We start from the raw sequence: 27,602 nt of genomic DNA, 5'->3' as shown, positions 1-27,602 counted from the left end.
TCTACTTCTCTGCTAGGATAAAAAGCAAGTGCCATAATTCTTTTTTTTTTTTTTTTTTTTTTTTTTTTTTTTACAGTCCAATCTTTATCCGCCTCCCAGTCTGTCCTCTGACTGTTCCTCATCCCATTCCTCCTCCCTGTCTCCAAGAGGATGTCCTCCACCACCCCATCAAACCTCCCCACTCCCTGGGGCCTTGAGTCTCTCGAGGGTTAGGTTCATCTTCTCTCACCAGGCAGTCTTCTGCTGTGTATGTGTCAGGGGAGTTTTATTTATATATGTTCATGTGATCAAATTTTATATCAAAATAAAGGAAATGATGATCCACTTTCTGCTACGTGAACAGAGCATATTCCATACTTCTGCTCTGATAATAATTTAATGAAAATACAAGGAACAAATCTGTTTGTTTATTTTACATCCTGACTTCAGTTTCCCTTGCCACTCTCTCCTTCCAGTCCCTCCTCCCAACCTCCCCTCTCCCCTGCCCCTTTGTCTTCAGGAAAGGGCAGACCTCTCACTGATATCAAAGAACCACAGCATATCAAGTTGCAGAAAAGACTAAGCACCTCCTTGTTGTTCCCACTCAGGAATCATTCTCGGACCCCAAAAGACCACCAAGGACCTTATTCTGATGCCAATCACACTAGGGTCTTATTTTAATTTAAGCTGGAGCTTGGGCTCATTGCTGACCCTGACTAAACAGGATGGGAGGGTGAAGCCCTGAGCCCTCAGCAGGACAAGGTTTTATAGGAAATGTCAAGCAAGCGAGGGGGTTTCCAAACTGGCAAGCATAGAATTGCATGACTATTATAACATATGTAAGCCAACAGGTGGGTGCTCTAAAGCAAAACCATCAACAATCACAAACGGTCTGAAAGTACACCTGGAACAATCAAAGTAATCTTGATTGGCTGTTACTAAGGAGTAGCTAGGGAGTAAGTCTGGGGCATGGGCCAGAGGCAAACTCTGTGGTTCTTCCTAGAATGGGTGCAGCTTGGGTTTAGCTGAGGTCAAGTTCTTGGGCTCTTTTTCTTTTAAAATGGAGGCTGGCCCCAAAATGCAGCAGGTTTGGCCTCTCATCCTCTCCTTTTAAAGCTGCAGGAGGCAAACCAGTAGAGGGAAAATGGTCCCAAAAGCATCCAACAGAACCAGATACAGACCCTGCTCCCACTGTTAGAAGTTCCACCGAAAACCAGCCTACATAACCATAACATGAATACAAAGTGTATAGGTTAGACCTGTGCAGGCTCCCTGGTTGTTGGTTCAGTCTCAGTGAGCCCCTATGAGCCCAGGTTAGTTGATCTTATGGGTTTTCTTATGGTGTCCTTGACCCGTCTGACTCCTACAATATGTTCTTCCCCTCTTCTACAGGATTTCCTAAGCTTCAACTAATGTTTGGCCGTCTTATCAGAAAATCTTAAAAAATGAAAACATCAAACTTTGTGTGTATAAAAAGCCCTGTAAACCAGCTCTCAAGACATCTTACAGTGAGTACACACTTTTCAAGTGGTTTCTTTGGCATCAGCAAAGGATTTAATTAACAGAATTTATACCCAAGTCACCGGCCTTTTTTATGTGACAACAAGGACATGCAAACATCCTTATTTTATCTGTGGACTAGTTATGGGCCCCATCCCAGCCCCACCTAACATGACCTATAGGACATCCATAGCCCAAAATGACACAGTATGTCTTATCATCTATCTATACTCTCCTGAACACTTCAAGCAATCTCCAGATCACTAGGAATACCTAATACAATGCAAATACACACAGATCTATGCAAGAATTATCTAAAATAGATTCAAGAGGGTGGTGAAAGCTGGCAATCTCTTGGTGCCCACGGGCTGCAGAAGTTCAAAGTTCCAGTCCTCCTACAGGAATGAGCTTCTTCGATCTTTCTTTCTTTCTTTCTTTCTTTCTTTCTTTCTTTCTTTCTTTCTTTCTTTCTTCCTTTCTTTCTTAAAGATTTATTTATTTATTGATTGATTGATTGATTATATGTAAGTACACTGTAGCTGTCTTCAGACACTCCAGAAGAGGGAGTCAGATCTCGTTACGGATGGTTGTGAGCCACCATGTGGTTGCTGGGATTTGAACTCCAGACCTTAGGAAGAGCAGTCAGGTGCTCTTACCCACTGAGCCATCTCGATCTTTCCCTAGACTTTTACAGCTTTCCTGGACCTTGCAGCCACAGAGATAATTTTTTTCTTTTGGAGAGATGATTCAACATGATGACAATGATGATGGCAAAGAAGAGGAAGGCAGAGGCCCATGGGGTCAAGAGAGCTATAGGTTTGATGGTTCTTGGCCTCTGGAGGAATTCGGTTTCAGCTTCAGCTCCGGAGGAGACATGTGATTTCCTGGCAACTTTGGCTCTGATGTTCAAATACAAAATTTCAATAGTATTTTCATCGAGATGGGGGCTTGGACCTTGCCTTCCCACTTTCCTGAACTTCCAAGTCTTGAGACAGTCAGTGACACCTAAAGAGAAACTGTAGGAAGGGCAGACACTATAGGACTCAATGCTTAAGTACCCAGATAGTCACCAACCCAGGATCTTTGAGGGATACTTGGAGAGTCATGCAAGACCCCAATCTCCCAAACTAGCTCCAGATTGGGAGTCCCAGGGACCTTTTCATTGGAGAACATATGGCCTGTGACTCCTCATTCTAGAGCCTGAGAAGACAATGATCTTGGCTCCAAGGTTTCCCAGGAAGGACTACTGTCTACTTCTTCAACCTGAGCCTAATCATACTTTAAGAGCATCTTTGTGACTAAGATCACTAAGCCCCATGTGACAGTGGAGGGGCACTGTACTGTGGTGGACAGTGAGGGCCAGAGAGAAAACACAGCGACCCATCAAGAAGCCCATGATAGTTCCAGAAGTGATCCAGACTCTCAAAGATCTTTAGCTTTGGATAATCTCTTTTCTACCATGGCTTTGTTCCTAAGGTGGTGGTTTCAGTCCTGGTAGCTTCGTTAACTTTTAGAAGCCTCCAGATCCTTTCTACTCCCTTCCCCTTGCCCTTGCCAACAAGCTTAGCTTTTTCTATCATCCTAGGGTCTTAAGCATGTGAAAAACTTAATTGAGCTTATGGCAATCTGTCATTCATCCAAACTGACCAATAAAGCCTTTATTTATGCTAAAAAGAACCTTACCTAAAATATACTTCTAGAATAAAGTTTCTGTAGGTCCTAGAAATATGTTTCTCTTTAATTTTTACAAACACTGGTAAAGGAATAGTCAGCTTGTAGATGTTTACTTTGGAGGCTATAGAAGCCGACATGCATTGAAAGATAGAAATATCTTTTTTTCTTTTTTTAAGATTGATTATACTTTATGTATATAGTACACTGTAGCTGTATAGATGGTTGTGAGCCTTCATGTGGTTGTTGGAAACTGACTTTTTAGGACCTCTGCTCACTCCAGTAAAGCATGCTCAATACAGCCAACTCGCTCGCTCAGTCCCTGTTTGCTCTAGCCCAAACATTTATTACTATACTTAAGTACACTGTAGCTGTCTTCAGACTCACCAGAAGAGGGTGTCAGATCTGGTGGTTGTGAGCCACCATGTGGTTACTGGGATTTGAACTCAGGACCTTTGGAAGAGCAGTCAGTGCTCTTACCCGCTGAGACATTTCGCCAGCTCCTGATAGAAATATCTTGAAAATTCGTTATTGTCACTAAATAAGTGAATTGCATATTACACATGGCCAGTGATAAGACTTACCTAATAATCACTATATACAAATCTAAATGAAATAAAAATGAATTTATTTAAATATTATAAATAATTAGATTTTTTTAAGATATTATTAAAGTGTGATTAGCCATGGAATATGTCGAACTTCTGTTTTAGTCACAAACATGAAAAGTGTAATAGATTAACCATAAAAGTATAATAGATTTAGTCTTCACTAAAGCACTTCTGTGTATTTCAAATAATTTTTTCTTGCAGTGTTAGGAGTTCAAAGCAAACAATTACCGTTGATGAAAGATGCGTAGTCAACTCCCAAAGTCCTTCATGCAAATACATTCAGTCCCTGTGTCAATACTTGTAAACGTATAACTAAGGCAGGACATAGTCCCAGGGACTGGAGTATTGCTGTGATAGGCCTAACCACGATATTGTTTGGAGGAATGTGGAGTTTGGAACGTTGGACTTGGAAAGCCATAGAATGCTTTAAGTGGGACTTAATGGGCCACTCTAGTAGGAATATGGAAGACACTGGCGCTGAGGATGATGTGAACTGTGGAGATTCTTCTTATGATGTTTTGGTAAAGAATGTTGCTGCTTTCTGCTCTTGTTCACAGCATCTGCCTGAGGCTAAGGTAAAGAGATTTGTATTCACTACATTGACAAAGGAAGTTTCAAAAAATCCCAGCATAGACGTTCTCCTCTGGTTTACTCTCATGAAGAGTGTTTTGATCAGTTTAGCAAGCTTAGGAAAAAAACAACAAAATGTATGGTTTTAATAAAGGAGTACCAGGAAGTGAAATGGAGCTAAATCCTGTGTTCAAGGATATTAAATAGAATTAAGGGAGTGGTAACCTTGGGGCAAGATCCCACCAGCTAATTTTATTGTTTATGTGTTTGCAGTTGAACAAGGGATAATTATATCTAAGCATTATTATGACCTAGTTATTGTTTTCATTTGAACTTTTAATCTGAAATGAATTACGATTAAGAAATGGAGGACACTGGGACTGGGACACTCTTCTGGTGTGTGTCTGAAGACAACTACAGTGTACTTACATATAATAAATAAACAAATCTTAAAAAAAAGAAAATGAAAAAGAAATGGAGCGCACACCTGTGATCCAAATCTTGAGGCTGGAAGACACAGGCTTTTGATATAGATCTTGACATGGGATGACACACACTTTTTTTTTAAAGATTTGTTTATGTTATGAGTACACTGTAACTGTACAGATGGTTGTGAGCCTTCATATGGTTGTTGGGAATTGAATTTAGGACCTCTGCTTCGCTGTGGTCGGCCCCACTCAGCCCCAAAGATTTATTTATTATTATAAATAAGTACACTGTAGCTGTCCTCAGACACACCAGAAGAGGGCGTCAGATCTCATTATGAGTGGTTGTGAGCCACCATGTGGTTGCTGGGATTTGAACTCAGGACCTTCAGAAGAGCAGTCAGTGCTCTTACCCCCTGAGCCATCTCGCTAGCCCGACACACGCTTTTGATCTTGAGGCATAGTGGTCATGAAAAGTGTATGCCCATGCATGGTGGTGTATGCCTTTAATACCAGGAGGCAGAGGCAAGGAGATCCTGTAAGTTCAAGGCCAGCCTGGTATAGAGCAAGCTCCAGGTAGAAATGCTTAGGTCCAGGCGTGGTGGTGCACACCTTTAATCCTAGAAGTCAAGAGACAGAGGCATGAAGGTCTCTGAGTTCAAGGTCAGCTTGGTCTATAGAGCAAGTTCCAGAACAGCTAAGCTTAGGCAGTGAAGGTAACCACTGGAAAACAGAAAGCTGGTGATAATGTAATATAACAAGGGGAAAATGTTCCAGCCCTAGCAAGCAGGAGAACATGGCAGTTTCAGTCATATGGCTCTGGCGTTAGAGTCAAGAACAGACTGGGGTAATTGATGCTTGTTAGCTGGAGCTAAGGGATTAGTGGTAATTAAGAATAGATCAGCACCACTGAAGTAAAATCTTCTGGGAATTGTTTTCTGAGAGCACAAGAAAAGCTGTGTTCCAGAGATAGAAGCTGGACTTTGTAATGTTGTAAGAATCACCCAGGTGGCACTGGGTTTGAAGGTATGAAGGGGTCACGAAGAACAGCTGAGGCTTAGCACTGTAAGAGGCCAGGAAAAGCCATTGGTGAAGGTGTAGCCCATAGTTGATGGCCCAGGGTCATGCAAAGAAGACTGAGGCTTCACATCATGAAGCGATCCTATGAGAGAAGACCCCAGTGTACTGGAGATGCCAGTACCATGGGATGACCACCAAGAAGAGCAGCAGTGGAGTGAATCAACCAGAGCCTAGAAGGCAAAACTGGAGGTGTGACAGAAGTCCTTTGGAGGAGTCCAGAAGATGTGTGAATCCCAGACATTGGAACAAGAGGCTGTAAAGTTGAAGTTGCTTTGGATATCTCAAGATGTTAGAGATGGCAAAGACATGGGATACCTGCTGAGGAAAGCTGCTAACAGGGAGTAGAACCAGTTGTTGCAGTCAACAGAGATGGAGTTGTAGATCTCAAGAGTGCTTTGGCATCAGACAAGGATGTGCAGTTTAAAGTTTGCCCAGTTTATTTCTGTCTCACTTTGGTCCAGCATTCCCTATGATATTTTGGAATGGTAATGTATATCCAGTGATGTTGGAAGTGTGTGATCTGCTTTTTTTTTAAAGACTTGTTTATTCATTTAATGTATATGAGTACCCTGTTGCTGTCTTCAGACATACCAGAAGAGGGCATCTGATCCCATTACAGATGGTTGTGAACCACCATGTGGTTACTGGGAATTGAACTCAGGACCTCTAGAAGAGCAGTTAGTGCTCTTAACCGCTGAGCCATCTCTCATGATCTCCTTTTTTATAATTTGATTTTATAGGGGATTACAGTTAAAGAGACTGCATGAATTTCAGAGGATAGTTTGAACTTCAAACTTTTAACATTGTTGAGACTGTTAGCCTATAGGAACTTTTGAAGTTGAACTCAATGTATTTTTTTTTGCATTATGCTATGGCTAGGTATGCTTCCATAGACTCATATGTTTGAACAAGCCTTTGTGACCAGAGTGTAATGTAGTGGTTTGAATATGCTTGGTCCAGGGATTTGAAGTATTAAGTGTGGCCTTGTTGAAGGAAGTATGCCACTGTGGGCATGGGCTCTGAACCTGTGAGCCAGCCCCAATGAAATGTTTTCCTTTGTAAGAGTTGCCTTGGTCACGGTGTCTCGTCACAGTGATGGGAACCATAACAAAGACAGTACCGTCCCCCCAGATTTATTATGGTGATTCACATTAAAGAAATGGGCCACACATTGCTCAGCCTTAGTCTCTGCAGATTTCTACAACAAACCAATAATCTGTCCTACAGGAGCCAAGTCTTGAAAAAGTGACTAAGCAAGAACTGAAGGGTATAGGGCAGATGTGGCAAGCACTTAGGAAAAAAGAAGGGGAAAATTTCAAGTTGTCTCATAAGGGATTGTTGAACAGTATAGGCTATTGTTCAGACCGAGCCCCTCCTGCAGTAAGCCTCAACAGACCAAGTCAAAATGAGTCACTTATGCCAAATGACACATAATCAAACAGGAACTTAAAAAAAAAAAAAAAAGCAAATAGATCCTGAAATAGATGAGTTTTTCAATGAAAACTCAGTTACAGTTTAACATGAGTCATGATAGTAAAGCAAATATCCTCTGTTGCGGTCCTTAGACATAAACAAAAAGCAAAAGCAAAACAAAGAAACAAACAAACCAACCCTAACACTTCAACCCATTAGTTTCCCCCTCAGTGTTCTTCATAGTTAAGTTAGAGGAATATTAGTTCTGGATATTGTCCCATTACTTTAGAACTAAGACGTTGCACATAGGAGAAATACAGGGAGGCAGGAAGAGCTGCACAACAGGCATGCAAACACACAAATGACGTCACTAGAACAGAGCACTTGGCTCTAATCCCAGACATGACAAAGGCATGTAGGTGTGGTGTCCCAGTATAGAATGTAATTCAGATCACTTCATTCCAACTGTCAACAGCTTATCTAGTCTGTTGTTACAATGATGGAAAACAGGAAAACTTAAAAGGCCTCCAAAGTAGCTTTCTGATTACACCTTGTTTTTTTCCAATTTATTGATTCCCCAAATATTTATATAAGTCACTTGGGGACCTAGTTTAAAATGCAGGTAGTAAGGTAGAGTCCTAAACATCATTTATAAGTTTCCAGGTGCTGATGCAACTAGACATTGATAATAAAGATACTATTCATTCTACAACACACTGCCATGACACACTTGCTAAAAGACACTTTTGCCACAAAAATGCCTCAGGAATCCACAGTAATTCAGTGAGTCATCATTACACTACACCCCAGCACTGGTTCAGAATTTCATGTAGGATAAGCTTGCCTTTTTCCTATTACCCTCAGTCCAACTCAAATCTGCTTTTGTTGTCTTGCATCTGAGAAGAAATGTACATACTGTGAAAATAGATTTTATGTGTGAAATTCAATGAGTTTTGATAGATGTACACAGCCAAGTAGCCCTCTCCCATGAACATCTAAAAAAGTCCATTTCAGTAACCCTGGGTAATTATAGAGTAATCCAACTCTATAAATGTTCTTCTTTTTAGAGCCTTATGTCTTTAAAAACTTCCTTCCTAAAAGCACACCCCGACCAACACGAGCACACCTCTCATTAACTCCCACTGTGGGTTTAATTCCCTTTGTCTGTCTTCTGAAGCCCCCGTGTCCCACATATTCCTCCATGGTTATCAGATTGATCTTTCAAAGTTATAAATCTTCACTCTTGTACTTAAACGCCACCCCTGTGACTTAATATCACACTGGCAGTAAATCCAAATGTCCTCTCCTATAGCACGCTTCCTTCCCTGCCCCCACTTCTTCCTGTGTGCAGGTCATGGATCCTTCTCTCAGGACGTAGAACTTGGAGATGCTGTAAACACTATTTCCTGTTCCTTCCCACTCTCCAATTTTCTCTCACTCCGGTCTCAGCTTTGGTCAGCTCTGCACAGAAGGCCTCCTTGTCTCCATCACTGCTTTCAGCGTCCTTTGTGTGTCTTCTACCTATCTCTAATCAAAGGGGAATGAACTCCACGGCCAGGGCATCAGTTAGCACTGTTCACAGCTGCTAACATCTGTTGTCTAGGATGGTTACCATCTTGTTGCAAGTAAACGCTCAACAACTGTTTCCTGTATAAGTAAGGAAAGATAACATGCAATGTGTATTCACACTGGGAGTGAAATTCTGGACCAGTGATGTTCTAATACGTGATCTTCTTGAAATATCAAAACAGCGAGAGAGCATTCACTAGCAAGAGAAATCTACTCAGCGGGGGGGAAAAAGCAGAGAACTGACCTTTAAGTTGTAGCAAAAACAACACAAAATACAGGTAAAGTCAAAGTTTATTCACATAAAGTTTAGTCAAGTTAATGAAAATATTAAAAATTTTGAGTTAGTTATGGCATCAGAAATTTAACTTTTGTTGCAAATAATACAGTATTTGGTGTTTCTGTCAAGATGCTATGCTGCCGAGAGAGCAATGGCATTAAATCTTAACTCATCAGGGTCGCGTTCCATGAACTTCTTGCAAACTTCTATGGCATCCTATGGGAGGGAAAGTATAAGTTTTCAGTTTATAAATTCTGTATTTTTTTGATTCACACTAATTTTATTCTAAAGACTTCTTTTTCCAATATGAAATGAAAACTTAAAATGTCGAAAAATAAACAAGTGGCAAAGTGATTTGCTTAGCATAAAATATAGTAAATACTGCCACCACGTCCCTCTGCCTGTATCCAGGGCTGATGGTGAGAGCCAGAGTCTTGGCAAGCATTCCACTCAAGCCCCACCACCCCTCCCCCGCTTCTCAGAGTCTTACTAAGTTGCCCAGGTTGATAAACTCTCTCTGTACCCAGGCAAGTAATTTCCCATTCCTTTTTTCTAATTTCTCCAGGTAGTTGTGATACTAATGTTTGCCATAAAACCCAGATGATCAGGAGGTTAAATGCTCAGGAGGCAGAACTCTGCAAGTTCAAGGCCAGTTGGTCCACACAGATGCTTTCAGGCTAGAATGTTAAATGTAAGACCATCTCGAATCAACTTTTAACCTAAAAAAATTATATCATGCTTTGATGTTAAGCCACACAATTTGTTCCCATGAAAATATCTCTAAACCTGGGATCAAGTCACAACTGATGGTATCAGATTCAATGGAGGATGACCTATAATTAGCAACTCTTTTGCCTTTTTCAAATTTAAGCTTGTTCACACAGGGCTTGGGAACAAAGTTTCTTGCTTGTATAGTTTTAAGATGAATTCAAAATTTTGTTTGGGGATGTTCTAAAATGATCAAGGACCATGAAGCATCTACAGAAAGAAAACTTGCAGTCATCTTTAAAGATGTTTAAAGATGACAGGAAAGTCAGGAAAGTTTAAAACAGGCCAGTTACTTTACTGTTACCTCTAACAACGTCTCATCACTAGTTTTCCCATGGTTAATTGGAAATGGTTTCCGTCCATCTGTGGAAAATAGACAAATAGTTTAAATTCTTTCTTATTCTTACCTACCGATTTCGCTTAACAGTGAATCAAGGAAAGTCACATAGTTAAAGTAATATATCTTAAAATAAGATTATCAAATATACAATCTATGGCTTTAGTTTCCCCCAAATATCCACAATTAGCATATGTATACCATTTGCATTTAAAGAAACTACACATCTGGATCAACACCAACTCTGAGCAGAGGTTTCTTCATTAAATGAGTGCTTTCTACGGCTGCACCTTCTGTCCGTGAAGCAGCAGCAATGCCTCTCTAGGTCACTGCTTGATGGGTCCCTGGCATTTACAGTACACGTTTTGGTTAGGGTACATCTTATCTTCAAGTAACAATTTTCTCCTTTATGTACAGGTCCCTACAAAAATCCCCAGTTGGCCTATAATAAATCTTTCTTGTTACTTTTGTTTTGTTTTTGAGACAAGCTTTCTCTGTGTAGACCAGGCTGGCCTTGAACTCACAGATTCCCCTGCCTTTGCCCCCAAGTGCTGGGACTAAAAGCTGCAGTCACCCAGAAATCATTTTTTACTCTTAGAGATACAAACGCTTCTACACTTTTAAAGCTAAATCAGAGGATCTTATTTACATAAGAATGACATGATTTTATCAATGAAAAGCCAGTGTGGCTTAATTGTATAGTATCAATGAAAGTATCATAAAGCAACAATTCAGCTAAGAACTATTTACTAAAATATTTATGCAACTTCACAATAATCTTCAGTAAGCTAGTCTTGTCTATTTTATGAAAATGTGCATAATGATAAGAGCCAATGCTAATCAAAGTGAACTTGATCCATATCCAAACTTTTTAACTTTCTACATAATGAGATCTTGTTTCAAAAACAAACAGAAAATAAATACAGTAATAAAATACTCTCAGCCGGGCGTGGTGGCGCACGCCTTTAATCCCAGCACTTGGGAGGCAGAGGCAGGCGGATTTCTGAGTTCGAGGCCAGCCTGGTCTACAAAGTGAGTTCCAGGACAGCCAGGGCTATACAGAGAAACCCTGTCTCAAAAAACCAAAAAAAAAAAAAAAAAAAGAGTTAGATACTGACCATTGTTCTTGGGAAGTTGAAGAAAACAAGCAAAATGAAACTATACACATTTCATTCTAACACCAGTTTAGAGCAAAGATAACTGCGAAGCTAGAGAGGCAGCCTTCAGCTGGATTTCGTACTCATGTTGTGAGGTACTGGGGCTTGAAGCAAGTGTACCAAAGATGCTAGGAAAATCTCCTGCCATTCAGCCCTATCCCTAGTCTCTCTAGACTTTGTAATTCGAGGGGAGAGTCACCACACTGACCATCGGCCTGGCCTTGAACTCACTCCTAGCCCAGAGAAGACCTGAACTTATGATCCTCCTATCTTGCTGGTAACTAGGATCACAGGCCTGTAACTGTCTTGGCTTAATTTTGATATGAACGGTAACCACTGGCCAGGCACAGAGACACACACCTTTAATGCCAACACTTGGAAGGCAGAGGCAGGCACATCTCTGTGAGTTTGAGGATAGTCAGGGTTATATAGTTAAACCCTCTCTAAAAAGGGGGAAGGTAACTTGATGAAAACTTACATATTTACATAGATAGTCTCAAAGGATCTCCTGAAACAATACTAACTAAACCAAGTGACAAATGTTAATGCACAGAAAATGATCCAAGTAGGCAAATGGCTTCTTATACAATGGACTAGAGGGGCTGCAGCATCTCTGCGCTATATATAGTGCTCTTTCCCCAAACATATAAATCATGGTGACATAGTAGACAACACGGGTCAAAGGAAAACTCCAATAAATGTCCTAGCTTCTTAAAAATAAATGTCACTGACATAAAAGGCAATAAAAGGGATTCAAGAAGACAAAGTTCCAGAGCAGGCCACCTAACTTCCACAGCTGAGCCTGGGTTCACTGCTGTAACAAGCATGCTCTGAGCCAGGTCCCTTCATGATGTCGCATCACTGCTACTGACACATGGCAGTCCTACAGAAAAGTATTCACCTCTTTCAAAGAGAGACACAGAGCGAGATTACAGTGTGTGACTTATTTTCAAATGTTTCGGAAATACTAACAGGGTTTGACAAACCTAGGAGAGAGGTAAATGGAAGGTCTATATACTATCCTCGTTCCCATAAATATCCAAAACTATTCTAAAATACGAGTTTTTCAAGCTTACTTCTAACAGGCAATAATTCATTAGTTAACATTTTTAAAATCTGTTTACTCTGTCTACTTGGAATTCCCCATTGAACTCCTATCTGCTAATTTATTCAGAAGGAGTGATTCATTTTTAAATCTGTACTACTTTCCTCTACATATACTAGGAACGTTCTGAAGCCCCAAAGAAAAGAAAACCAGAAATAACCTGGTCCCTTTTATGAGTTAACTTCACAATTTAGTAACGAGTAAATAATTAAACACTGCCACCATCCTCTGTTAAGCAACTGTCCTGTAGGAATTACTGCATCATGCCTACAATCAGATGGGTTAAAACTAAGATTACACAGGATGGAGGTGGACCTCAGCTGCACACTGCTTGCCAAGAGTATATGAGGCCTAGGTGAAGTCCCAAGCACCAATAAATACAGTGATTTTTAATTTGTTGTTTCCTTAAAAATAGCATTCTCTTAATCTCGATTTTTAATTCATGAGTTCAGTATGAATTATTCAGCTTGCTCAATGTTCCTTTTGAATTGATTAGGACCATTCCTGTCAGTCACACTGGGTAAGAGCTGATTTCTGTGGAAGGAATCAGTAGCTCTCTCTGTTCTCTACTACACTTCCAAGACGGGAGTTCTTGACATCTCTGAACATCTTTACACTCACTTTAAAAAAAAATCCAATTTCCATAGGATTCTAATTTTACATATTTTTTAAAAATTGTAGTGTGTGTGCATGTGTGCAGGAGCAGGCTGCTCACCCCCAGAGCTGGAATGACCGGAGGTTGTGAGCTGCCTGATATAACTGCTGCGGACCTAGACTTAATTTTCTAAACATCTTGTAGATCGCTGTCTTCTCTGTAAATTCTCTCATTTTCAATGCTAACATCACTCTTATGATCTCTGATTATATATTAAATATACTGTTTCTCTCATCTTTTCCGAATCTCCTTTCTCGTCTTATTTTGTTTTTCTTCCTTGCAGGCAAGGGAAGGAACGCAGAGTCTGGCTTCTGCTAGGGAAGCATTTGACCACTGGCTTCTACTCCTACACCTTGAAGTCAGCAGAATGCGTATGGCAAAATTCTGCTTTCAGAAATCAACCAGACACAGGAGGCCTTCAGTGACTATTTCAACCTCTCTCCCATGCGGGTTCTGTAGAGCTAACCCATCACGCAGTACTGTCTAACGCAGTACCTTCTAACTGGCTCTGCAGGTCAGCTTATGTGAGTAGCAATGACTTCTTTTACGTTTAGTATGATTCTGACTCAAATCACAACACTCCTGCAGAATGCCCGTTTCTCTTTAGTGAAGGACATGACTTTATTACTACATTTCCTGTACAACATTTATAATTCTGTGATTTATATTTACAGTCACAACCTGAGCTACTTTATAACACTGCTGCCTTTAAATAAGCTAAGAAAATCAAAAGTGGCAGCTAACAGACCCATAGCAGAGAGGCAAGACAAGACTACACATGCATGGTTATTGAAAACACTTCTCCTTTGTTTCTTTTAGTTAGGGTTTCTCTTTCTTTCTTTCTTTCTTTCTCTCTCTGTCTCTCTCTCTGTCTCTCTTCCTTATACTGGGACTTCTTTTGCTTTTCAATACTGGGACCATATCTCCTATCTAGGCATTTTCTCTAGTCACAGTTCACCTGTTTGTAAGTAAGTTTGTAAGTAACAAAAGATTAAGTATTTAATCATTGTGCTTTGCCTTAAATAAGAAGCCATTACCAGACTAATATACATAGGGCAATACAAAAATCTGAAAAAGAGTGATACGCAATACTATATAAATACATTTTAAAAGTAAAGAAGTTCACTCAGATATGACAACTAATTCAGTAGCTTATCAAACATTGTCAAAGTAACTCATAGACGTTTCTTGTTTATTTTCTGCTTTACCACAGTGCAGAAGAGGTGTATATAAACATTCTTGAACTATAAGATACTAGAATAACAAAAACATTTTTTCCTAGTTAAAAAAAAACACTAAACAGGAAAAGGATTATTCTGCCAACTCAATTTTAGATCTATCAATTTCAGGAAACAAAGTGAGAACAACAAGAAGAGCCTGGTCATTACTCTCCCCAGGATGAATTAAAATGGTTCTTACCTAATTCATAGAGATGCCCATCTACATGTACTAACGCAATAAAATGAAGATCTACTTTTTCATCTATACTTGGTGCCTGGAATAGGAGGGAAAATGTATGAAAAACATTAGTAGTTAAACAAATCAGTCAAGTACAAATAAATGTATATAAATGATATCAAATGACAGAAGACAACATTCACCCAATCTAATTCAAGGCCAGTTACTGATCTGAGCACAGAGCGACATGTGTACGTTTGTGACACCATGTTCACCATCAACAAGGAAGGCACATGTTGTTTAGTTCACCTAAACTGAAAACTGAACACTTGCTTAACTTGAAAGTCCCAGTGTCCAGCATAAGACGCTCTCTATGTGCACAGCGTATACACAGTGCATATTGCTCAATGAAATGCATGACTGAGCTCACTTATGCAATTATAAAACTTTAAACTATGAATGTTAAAACATTTTTCATAACTCTTAAAGTTAGCAACTCTTTTGAAATTAAATTTTAGGACACCAGAGAGAAAATCATCTGTTGCCTGAGCTTAAAAATCTCATGCTTTGAACAATGCAGTATAAACAATCTTTCCAGATTCCAACAGCTTATAAATGAGAAGAGATAAGGAAACAGTCTGATGATTACAACTGTAGAAAGGAAACAAATAAAATATAAAACCCTGTTAACTTCTACTTCTTCATTCTTTAACCCTTAATAAACTATTTTAACTATTCCTACATTTAAACTATTTAAACTATACCTACATTCCCTTTTATCAAATTCAATTTACACAAGTAATACATTTCTCAGACAGTTGAATAACTTAGGTAAAGTTATATAAGCTGGCATTTTATAATATATAGTAAATGTGTTAGCTATTTACCAACTCTAAGTTAAAAGGAAGTGTAATCACAGCTAAATACATATGGAACTTTAATTATTTGAAGCAAAAATTTTGAGGTAGCTGAAACCAAATTATGTCTCCTATTGTCTAATATCTTTTTAGGCAACACAGTATCTTATAACTCCAAGGTTGTTATTTCCATCATCAAATAATTATATATTTTCCATAGTTTAATATAAACGCATTTGATGTGGAAATCAAAGTTACAGAATAAGCACTACCTTTTCACTCATTACTGTTTTATTTCACAACGCATCCAGAGTGGCTCCAAATATTTACTGACATAATGACTCATTTAGTCTTATTCTTTTTTAATTATTTCCCTTGAGTTATAAGTGAAAGAAAATCCTCTTAAACTGCTAGGGCAAACTACCTCTTGTCCATTGCCGTCTAGAACTAAAGAACTCCACAGCTGTAGAAATCAACGTTACAGTTTACCATCATTCCATTCCTGTACTTCTCTTTAATACAGAGCCCTCTCACAACAGGAACTGACATGAATAAGACAATCTAGTTTTGTAAAGTCTTGTCTCCTAAAGATGCTAAAATATGTTTCGTATTTTCCACCATGCTGGATAAAGCCCAATCTTTCTTGAATCTAGTAGTCCTTCAAATACTTGACATGGGCGACTGTCAATTTCCTTAGTTCCTAGTCCAGAAATGGCTGTGGTTACTCAATCTCCTATCATTTTATCAGTTAGAGGAGAGTCTAGTTTTTCAAGGCTGACCCAAGGCAAATCCTTATAAATTCATTAAAACACAAAAGCCCTACAAGGAATTTCTTAACTGGGAATCTTATTTTACAGACAATAAGATAATATTTAAAAATATTAAGTATACAAAGGCTCTGAGTTTCAGTTTTCATAAATGATTTCCTTGAACAAGTGCCTTTAAGAACTGGGCATCATTTAGCTTCCATTGTTCATATCGCCCAGTGAGGTGCAAGGCAGCCTTGGGTTTCTTATCCTGGTTTAAGGCTTGTGAGTATTAAGATAATAGTTTTGTTCTACTACATATGGGTTTTTAGTTAAATTTTTTTAACTTTAATTTTTCTTTAACATGTGTAGGGATGTTTCCTGATGAATATCTGTGAACCATGTACATGCACTGTCTACAGAGGCCAGAAAAGAATGTCAGATCCCTTGGGGCTGGAGTAACAGAACATTGTGAACTGCCATGTGGGAGCTGGGAATTGAATTGAGATCCTTTGAGAGAGCAACCTGTGTTCTTAACCACTAAGCCATTTTTTCCAGTCCCACCCCACTGAGGTTTAAATGACATTGTGAAAATATTTGTAACCTGTTAAGTGCTATATAAACCTTATATATTATATTAATATATTGTCACAAATGTAAGCAAGTATCAAATCTAATGTACCAAAATTATGTACCAATGTCCCTTTTAACGTGAAGTGGAAATTAAAATACAAGTCTCAAACCAGGTATATTATAGGCACATGCCTCTAATTCCAGTACTTGAGAGGGTAAGGCTGGATGATCAAGAGTGTGAGTCCAGAGCTACACAGTGAGGTCCTGTCTTACAACAAAAAGCAAAATCCCTCACAAAAGCAATGATCAAACTCTAAAGCCTTCAAACTCTTCTTAAAAGGTAAATGTGTCAACTTTCTTCAGGACCTCCTTAGTTCTGGGAAGCTTTATCCTTAGACTAAATTCTAAAGTCAATCACTCAACAAGTATCCCAGGAAACCCAAGAGTAAGCAAGCAGCGAGTTCCTGCGTGCCTGCCTGTCCAGAATAGCAAAGAACATAGCAAATATGAAAAACAGAAGCTATAGATTGGGACATTTTGCCTTACCAATGACATTTCTGTGTCTTTTAAATCCCCAATTTAGAAAGCTTATTAATCCCAAAGGATTAAAAAGTGATATAAATCAATCAATTATCAGTGCATTCATTAACTATTAAATATAAGTTTCACATTAGGAAATGGTTTAAGGTATAATTATAGGGCACTTAATCTGTACTAGGCACTGATAGAATGCTACATTTGTATTGACCAACTAACCACAGATCTAGTTAGGTAGGTCATATATGTATCTTACACTCAAGAACACAGAGGTAAAGGCCTTAAGTGACACGTATGAATGGGTAACATGTGATGGCCCCTGGACTACAATTCATGCAATGCAGCTTCAATCCATGTTATTAAGCACTGTGCTATGGAAATTTTGCAAAGCAATAAGGCAATGGAATTAATATGAAGCAATAAACAATAATACACAAAAACATAAAACTGGAAATGGCAAGGTTTATAACATTCTCATTTATGTTTAGAATTTGTAAATACAGAAAATTTCCATACATATAATTAAGTGAATTGTCCCCTGGTCAGAATGTACAAAATTAAACTGTACTTTGTTCTTCCAGTTCACTCTATCCTTCACTGGGCCAAACCGTACATAGCACAGTGAGAAGCGTAAGTATCAAATGGATGGATGAATAAAAGGGACAAATCAATGGTGTGAGGAGAGAGGTGGGGTGGAAAGGAGGAGAGGGTAAAGGAGGAGGGAGGGGAAGGGAGGAGAGGAAGAGAAGGAGAGAGGGGAGGGGAGGTGGATGAAGAGAAGGAGAGGAGAGGAGGAGAGGAAGAGAAGGGGGGAAGAAAGGAGGAGAGGAAGAGAAGGAGAGGGGGAGAGAGGCAGTCTGTTGATATTCAGTACAAATGGAAGGTACAGGACCATACTGATATTTGGTGGAAGCAAATGATCAAAGAAAACTGTTGACTTGATAGTTTGAAGGTAGCTTTAAAAGGTAAAAGGGGGGGGGGACATTTCACTGCTTTTAAATGTTAAAATGTATGTGTAATTAAACTTCCTCTTGCTTCAAATGCCATAATGATTTATAGAAATAACAAGTCTCTGTGGATGTACGGCATACACCAAAGCATTCAGATACTGCATGTTTACACTGGTTCTATCAAGGCACAGCCTGGGCTTTCAGGAGCTTAAAACATCACAAAGATAAGGGCTTGGTTGCTTAATTCTGCAGTTTATTTTAATGCATGAGAACTGTTAGAATTCTATCAACTTTGATATTTACAGTTATATATATATATATATACATATATATATACATATATACACACATACATATTATAATAGCTGACTGATAATTTTAGCTTACAAGAGAAATAATAAAATTTGCAGGACACCTATACCAGCACACAAGGAGCAAATTTCCACCTCCTAATTGGAAAGATGAGAAACTGAACTGGCAGGAAAGATTGGACCAAGATTAAGCCAAACACCTGAGCCACATCAAGGAATAAAGTAGCTTAGATGCAACACACTACACCATGAAGGGTTTAGACTGAGGACAGACTAAGTAAAGCAATCCAGAGGATGGCAAGAGACTAGTCATGCTCAGAAATAGGAAAAAATAATAAAGGAATAGATGGCAAAGAACTCAGAGGTACATAGCATTTGTTGACCTAAGTTATCTAAGTGAAATCGGAGTGTTGAAGGATAAAGAAACACACACACTTTAACAGTTCACAGAAACTTAGTGTTATTACAAATGCCAGTCAGTACTCAGCAATAGGCAGGGACCCACAGATTCACAGAGTATGGAGTGGAAAGATGGATATTCACCAAGGCGCAAGCAAAAGTCAAGCCAGACTGCAGAGCATGGAGGTATGCTTGCAATTTTATTGGGGCAGAAAAAGCTAAATGGTTGAGTGAACCAAGAGAAAAGCACTTTAAAGACGGAAGACGTTTAAGGAAAAACAAACACACAAACAAAAGAGACTGCCCTTGTCACTGGGAGAAGAGATGGAAGATTGACTACACTTACAACAGAATGGAGACCCAAAGATGGCAGGCGTAAGAAGGGTCGCCAGCGACGAAGACGGAGAGATGGACTGGTAGCCTTTGCAGGGCCTACATGGTTACGTTTGCCCCAGGGCAGGGATGCATGGTGACACAATGATGAGGCCTTCGCTCTGCAGTGGCTAGAATGAGGCTGTGGTGAGGATGGCGAGGAGGACTACATAATTAAAAGAGAGAATATTTTACTTAGACCACGTTACTGGGAGATCGTGAATCTTTAAAAGCAACGTATGGTCATACTTGTATTCATATGGTCGAGTACCTTCAATAATTGTATTCTAGTCAAAGATCACATATGAATGTTGGGTAAAATGGGAATTTATAACAAAGCACAAGGTTATATTCCATATCTTTTTAAGTGCTCATCTGAAATTTTACATATCCTCGTTTTCATTGCACAGACTCATGAAACTAAAGATTTAAAAGCCACTAAAATAGTATCGCTATATATATCAGGTTTTAAAAATGTAACACAAAAATTATGCAACAGACAAGACACATAAAGAACAAAAGCAGAGAAAAACCATATCATAATAGGCACTGGTAAAACCAACTATTTAGAGTATAAACTCTAATAAGAGAGAAGTAAGCCCTTCAAATTATAAACAGGAGTAAAGCTAACCCTCGGGGGTGAAGACCCGAGTCAGCTGTCCTTGTCATTAGCTGACAAGTTATAAGGAAGAAAGGCATCAGAGCCTACTGTCCATCTTTCAAGTAAATAGTAACTATATAAACTGCGTACCACTTATTCTATGTCGGGTACGCTTTGAAGTATTTCCTATCTATCCGTTCATTTAATCTCCCAGTAAGCTAGGGGGTCATCCCAACTCCACACAAAGCTTACACTCAGAGCAAGCAGAGCACCAATGGGCGATTGTCAGAACCGAGGTCAGGCCACCAGCATGTTGGAGGACTGCAGCTACTAGATGAGACTCTAGAGCTCAGTGGCCTTAGTCACCAGCACAGAGTCTATGTGGGGCCAAGAGAATGTTTCTGGTGCCAGTTTTTAATTATATTAGGTTATAGTGAACCCAGGTATAATTCTCTTAAGAATAGATACTGGGGGACAATTTTCCAAATGCTGTTGTTCCAGGTCAACTTATAACCATCACCTTCAACAGATAACATCTGCTGTATTGGAGATTTATTTCTAGCCTGACAAAGCCACCATCTCTATAGGTACAATAAGAAGAAATGAAAATAAGGATCGTCAGTTCTTTGGTGATAATACATTTCATCAGCCACGACATTAGGGAAGCGCCTTTAGCTTGAAATGATCTCCAAAACTCTTCTCATTCTTAAAAGCCTTTGTTGGTACTTTATTGGCACTTATGAGTGCCTTATACACTAGCCAAAAATACAATTGGCATTTCCACCATGGGGGGGTTAAGAAAAGTTCAGCACGTCAGCACTCACATTAACCATCCAGCAGGAATATACAAAGGGACCCTCAGCTCGAGTCCATGTGGGAATACAAGTGAGTATCACCATAGTGTTTGCTCTCACAGACTGCTGCCATCAGTCTGCATTCCTTCAGACGAGGGCCAAAGCCAAGAGGAGAAAAGGCAAACCCATGAAGGGAGGAGAGCAATGGAGTAGAGAGTGACATGGAAGCCGGGACTGAAGAGCAGGGCAGACAAACTGTCTTCTCAGGAGCTGGGAAGGACAGAGTGCCATGACAGTTACTCACTGAGATGATGATGGCAGATGGGGAGATGAAATGCAAGGAGGTCTTCTAGACCAAGAATTCAGGTAAAAAAAAAAAATCAATCACACACAAATAGTACAGGTACAACATGGTCAAGACTAGGTCTGGAAGTTGATTTTTATCTTTCAATCTAATAAGTTAATTGTTATCATTCCATTATAGAGCTGATGATTGGGCAGATAAAAGGGAAGGAAGGTGGAGCAGAAGGTGATGGGGAGAGAAGAGAAAATTGGAAGAGGGAGAGGAGGAGGAAAAAGAAAAGCAGAGCAGAAGCACATGGCCTGGAGAAACCGAACGTTCTAAGGGGTCTCACAGATGTGAATACGGTAGTGGAGCAGTAGATCTGCCCAATCTAGGCGCACAGCACATATTCATATTAATTGTGTTGTGTTTTCATTGCCGGGGCATATTTGGGTGGAGATTTACTGCCAACAGTCCAGAAGGATGCTGCATATGCACTAGGCTGCATGGCTGGAGAGGAATGTCAGGTTGGAGCAAGCATTTGTTTTACAACAGACAGTAGGCAAACCAGCATTGTCCTGGGGGTAGACTCCCTCTCAGCCCTTTAAGTATGATGAATACAGAAGGTCCACTAAGTATAGACGGAGGGAAAACCCTCATAGTTACAGCAGTGCACTTATCACCCAAGCTTTTACACTAGCAGAAAGCTTTCATCTATCTGCCACCCTACATGCTCATTTTGTTGGTTCTTCCAGGTCTGCGGGAGGCTGGGCACAGTGGTGCACACCGTTAGTGCCATAAAGGAAGGTGACACAGGAGGATCACTTGAGTTCAGCAGTGGGCCTTGCTGAACACTGGGCCTTAGTGCTATGCTGATAGGATGTCCACATTAAATTTGGCATCAATATGATGACTTCCTTTGAGTGAAGCACTACCAGCTTCTCTAAGGAGGGTCAGAAATAGAACAAGTTAGGCACTACTGTAGAATTCATAATTACTTTATCATGGTTCCAGCAGATTTTGTTTTTATAATATATATTTTCTAAAAATATTTTTTTTAAATTGTGTGTGTTTAGATATGTGCAAGTGAGAGCAGGCGCTTGAAGAGTCTGAGACATCAAACCCTCTGCTCTGCCAGAGTAGCAGGCACTCTTCACCACTGCGCTACCTTTCCAGACCCACCTATTTGTGTGTGTGAGTGTGTGTGTGTGCGTGTGTGTGTGCGCGCGCGCGCACACGCATGGCACACGCCCAGGGTCCCACTGTTGCTGGAAGACAGTTCTGTTACCCTGGAGAAGGAGTTAGAGGTGGGTGCTGAGAATGAAGCTTGAGTCCTTTAAAAGAACAGCATGCATTCTTTTTTTTTTTTTTTAATTTTTTTATTAGGTATTTTCCTCATTTACATTTCCAATGCTATCCCAAACGTCCCCCATACCACCGCCCCCCCAACTGAGCCATCATCTCTCCAGCCTCCTTTCCTATATTTTGTCATCTTTCTGTGTATTGTATTTAAAAATGACCTTCTTATAGACACCCTCTAGTTGAGCTATGTTTTTCAACTGTGTTGACAATCTTTCAACTTATAATGTCTACATTTAAATGATTTACATTTTATTAATTGCATGCCATTTTTCCCTGTGCTTAAATTTTAATCTATCTTAATTTTGTTTTCTCCACTTATCCTCTATTCCTTTGTGTCTTTAAAAATTATTTTTGTGGGCTGGAGAGATGGTTCAGAGGTTAAGAGCACTGGCTGCCCTACCAGAGGTCCTGAGTTCAATTCCCAGCAACCACACGATGGCTTGCAACCACCTCTAGTGAAATCTTGGGCCCTTTTCTGGCATGCAGATATACATGCAGAAACTCAAGACATTAAATTAAAAAAAAAACTCTTTAAAATTATTTTTGTGATTCTATTTACTTTTACTATAGGTATGTTTATACATGGTTTCTCTCTGTAGCTCTGGCCATCCTGGAATTTGCTCTGTAGATCAGGGTGGCCTCCAACTCAAGAGATTCTCCTAACTCTGTCTGGGATTAAAGGCACACACCACTACTGCCTGGCTAGAGTGCTTTTCAAATAGAGCACCCAACTTGATACATACATTAGAACCCACAGCAGTATTACCAAAATAATTTCCTCACATTCTTTGTACTATCTTCAAGTATGGCATAAGCATCCAATATATGTTACTGTTTATTCAGACAATTCAAGCTTCATTTTTGGTTCTAGAGATAAGGTCTCAGTTTGAAGCCCAAGTTGGCCTAAAAGTTGAGCTTCCCTGTCTGAGCCTCCCAAGCACTGGGATACAGGTGAGGGCCACCATGCCCAGCCACACAATTGCCTTTTATTGACAATATAATAAGAAAAAAAAATGGAGCCACAAAGATCAGGGGTTTAAAGTACCCGCTTGCTCTTGTTTGATTCCTAGCACACACATCAGACAGGTCACAGTCGCCTGAAATTCTAGTTCACGCAGGACTTGATGCCTTGGCCTCTGTGGGCACTGCACTCATGTGTATGCATGCATTTGTTCACTTAAGAATAAAAATCAATCTTCAAAAAGAATTTTTTTATTTACCTTTATTGCTCCATCTCCAGTGATTCCCAGTTTCTGCATAGGTCCAAATGTCTTCCCGTTATCACAATGCTTCTGAATAGAGAAACTCCTTTTTATTTCTTACAATGGAAATAAACCGGCAGTAGGTCTCTTCAGCTTTGTTCATTATAAAGGTTTATTTCTCCATTTAAAATGCCTTGTCACTGAATTCATTATTTGGCAATAGTATCTTGTGTTTTAACCTGCATGGTTTCTGATGAGAAATCCGCTATAATTCTTTCTTTATCTGTATCTGATACACCTGTTTCTTCTGAGTAGCTTGAACAGTTCTTACACATATTTTGTTTCCATAAGTATGCACATTTCATATTTGAGAGGGTGTTTGATGACAGGAATACTTGTTCTGCCTTATTGTCTCTGAGGTTCTTCCAGATGTAGTTTGATGTCTTCGCTTCCTTTTGAAAGCAGTAAACCATCAAGTCTTCGATGGTTTACATCTGAAGGCCTCACGGGCCTACTCTTTCCCACTCCCTCCTCGCCTCCTCCTCTCCGGACTCCACTTCTATGGGTCAGCATTGGAGACTGCTCACAGCTCCTAGATCTTCTGCCTTCTTTTACCCAGCACATTTTTATTTCTTTCATAGGGGAAGTGACCTAAGGAACTTTTACTGCCTTGGCATAAAGTTCACTGAGCCTCCTGAAAACATGAGCTTGAGTTCAGGCACATTTGTGCCATGATGTGTATGTGGAAGACTGAGGATAACCTTCATCTTGGTCCAGGTTTCACCTCTTTTGCGGCACTCTCTCTTGTGTTTTGATTCTTGTCCACATACCAGGCTAGCTGGCTCATGATCTTCTGGATTCTCGGGTGTCTGCCTCCCATCTCACCATATGAATAACGGGATGACAGACACTCATACATAGCTGGCTTTTCTGTGGTGCTCACAAGTGGCTATACAAGCCACTGACCTATCTCCACATCCTAAATGTAATTTGTTTTCTCGGGTGTTTTGTTTTGTTTGTTTTTGTTTTCCCCCCTAACAACTAGAGAATTGTTCCAGGCATTCTTCACCCCTGGTCCTGCCTCTCAACATTAGCATCTCCATTTAATTTTTTCTTATAGTTTTCAACTCGACTAACAATTTCCACGTATTGATACATTTTGTCCATTTTGTCTACTTCAACCTTTAATGCCATTATTACACATTCTCTGATAGTTTGAACATCTGCATTGCATATGGACTTAATTCTGTTGTCTCCTGACAGAATATTAATGTTTCCCTTTTCTTACTATTTTTGGTTAAAAGTCAGACATCTTGTATAGTATCATAGACACAAACAGTACTGACATTTAGGCATGCCCCATCAAAACCTTAATTTAGAGCAGCGAGTCTAATCCATCCAGAGGTTGAGCTGTTCAGTTTTGCTTTTGGTACAGTTACCCTCAGTGTAAGAGTAGATTAAAATCTAGCATTCTCACTAAGCATGAGAACTGGGTTAATGGAATCCTTTTTCAGCTCTGTTGCATGAAATGTTCTAAGCTTTTGCCCAAAGCCTATGCCCAGAGGTCTTTCTTCATGAATTCATTCATCTTCACATCAGTACTTATGGTTCTTCCTTAGCACAAAGAGCTTTCTTTGTTCTTATTCAACCAACCAGTGCATAATTCCTTACTTCCTCTCTATCAAGCACTGGAGGTTCCCAGGGAGTCCACCTAGTAGTTAAGGATCTCTCATAGAGAGACTGCAGAAGGGATTCGTTTGGGGGTCTTTAAGCTTTGTTCTCCAGAAGAGAAGAGCCCAAGAGCCCAGGTGAGTGCCTTCTCACAGTGGTCGCTGTCTGCCTCCTCTATGCCTTCACCTGAAGATCTTTCCTGCCTTGTCTACCTGCAGTCAAACTCCTGAGTACCCAATGAGATCTGGGGAGAGGGGGTGTAACTCTTCTCTTTGGAGAGCTCACAGAGACTGTATAGTCTCCTGACAGCCTATAGCAGTTTGCCTTTCATGATCTGCAAACGTTTATATCTCTTTCTTCCTTTTTCATTTGTTTAATAAAAGGTGGCACTCTGTGTTTCCTTTCTCATCAGTCATATATTTGGGTGCCTATATACCTCAATAATTGCATCTCCACATTTCTCAGTGCAACACACTACTCTCTAAACAGAGATAGAAATGATGCACCAGGAAGACATCATTGTGTTTTTATTGTTGTTAGCTTTCTATACCTGTGATGGTCTAACAAATATTTACAGAAATATCTCTATATACTGATCAAGCAACAATAACCACAGCTAACAATATTTTATACTAGATAGTCAAAGATACTGAGGCTATAGATTCCCACAACAATCCCATAAGATAGAAATTCTGATTATTTCTAAACACAAAAATATAATTTTTGCTCAAGTATTGTCCTAATATTTATGTGTGATTCTAGCTCTCTTTCTGAACATGTTTTTCAGTGTGAGCATATGTAACAGAGGAAAGAGTGAGGAAAACAAAGTCATAATCCTGGCTAAGTAGGTTTCAAACATCTTTGTATCTTTTGGCTAACATTCTACAGTATTAAAATGTGGATGATATATTATTATACTGTCTTGTTCCCCATAATGTAATAGCAGCTCTTATCAAAAAGTGTTCCAAATTTTGGAGCTTGTGGTATTAAACAAACAAACAAACAAACACCTACCAAGTGAGCACCCCATTTTAGATTGTGATCTTGGATTAGGGATGCTCAAGCTGCATTTAAACAACAGTGAAGCTATTAGTCAATGTCTTGTGGCCTCTATGTCAGACTTAAGGGTTTAATAAGTAACTTTTGGTTTTGGTTTTGGTTGTTTTTTGAGACAGGGTTTCTTTGTGTAGCTCTGGCTGTCCTGGAACTTGCTCTTTAGACCAGGTTGGCCTTGATCTCAGGGATCCTGCTTCTGCCTCCCAAGTACTAGGATTAAAAGTATGGACCACCATGGCAGGCTAGTAACTATTTGAAGTTTTAAATATTGGAGCAGTAACTCTAAGTTTTCACTCTATTTATACTTGCATTTATCTCATGATGATAATCTCTTTCACAAGAAGTATTGCAAAGTCATCAGCAATTATCAACTAAAATTAGTAACAAGCAACAATGTTTGCCAGGACATTAACAGAACCCTATGTCCCACTGGCAAACTACACTGGAATCTTGATGGTGTAATGAGACTATCTACAGCACTCTATATAGAACATGCAATGATGTTGTACACTTTAAGGATATTGTGGTTTGACTCCAGATTATTATAACAAAATAAACATAGAGTGTCATGCAATTTTTTAATTGTCCAGTACAGGTAAAGCCATGTTTTAAACTAGCTGTAGTCTATTAATTATAGAACATTATATCTAAAAGTATCATAGACAGATCTTAATTAAAACCTTTTACTATGGAAGTGCTAACAGTCATCTGAACTGGTGGATAGTGGTGCTGTCAGGCACCTTCACTTAGTCAAAAACACTAAGGGGAGAGAAATAAAACAAGGTGTACCGTAAACCTCTGCCTCAATTATAGTTCCCCAAGCAGACACTTTCTGGAGATCTAAAGATACTATAAAGATATTCTACTCTTCATGCAGAACAGCATTAGAAACACTAATTTAAAAACAAACAACGGCGATGACTATAATTAGTATAATTCTGCCTAATCTAAGAACAATGATGTATCTGACTGGGTCAATACCACATAAGCAGGGCTTTTTAATCACAAAACTGGATTTATAACAGCTGGCAGCAATATCAAAATTTTCCATAATACAGATAGCTACTTCCCTTCAGCACTGTCAATAATTTAACTGGTTCACAGTTGCGTCTTTATCATTTCTACCTGCATTCCCCAAACATAATTCTAATTTCCTTTCTGATTGTTAAATTTATAACTATTTGCAGGAAGAAGGTAAATAAAATTAAAAACATCTCAGGTCCTTACAGAGAAAATTTCCTTTCACAAATAATATGTACACACTCTATTTATTTAAAAAAAAAAAAAGATAAAACTATTCTTCAGATAATTTAACACCAAGCAATTAGAACTGCTTTATAGGCCAAAATGAAATTACCTAGAACTTTAAAACA

The 27,602-nt window shown here is 39.4% G+C and overlaps 1 protein-coding gene across 3 annotated transcripts in view; it reads right to left on the bottom strand.

Annotated features, from left to right (window-relative positions):
• Nucleotides 1-9,091: 9,091 nt before the first annotated feature.
• The window catches only part of Uchl3 (ubiquitin C-terminal hydrolase L3), a 42,747-nt gene continuing 24,236 nt past the window's right edge, over nt 9,092-27,602 (bottom strand). For all 3 annotated transcript variants that reach the window (XM_021181783.1, XM_021181780.2, XM_021181781.2), the window contains 3 exons: nt 14,537-14,612; nt 10,168-10,226; nt 9,092-9,311 (listed from right to left, as the gene is read on the bottom strand). In XM_021181783.1, coding sequence (XP_021037442.1) covers nt 9,228-9,311; nt 10,168-10,226; nt 14,537-14,612 — 219 coding nt within the window. In that variant the 3' untranslated portion in view covers nt 9,092-9,227. The remainder of the gene's footprint in view (nt 9,312-10,167; nt 10,227-14,536; nt 14,613-27,602) is intronic.

Source organism: Mus caroli, chromosome 14, assembly GCF_900094665.2.
Source record: "Mus caroli chromosome 14, CAROLI_EIJ_v1.1, whole genome shotgun sequence".
In the NCBI taxonomy this organism is placed as follows: domain Eukaryota; kingdom Metazoa; phylum Chordata; class Mammalia; order Rodentia; family Muridae; genus Mus; species Mus caroli.
The sequence above is the reverse complement of the archived record's forward strand: the minus strand, read 5'-3'. Positions and strand labels throughout refer to the sequence as shown.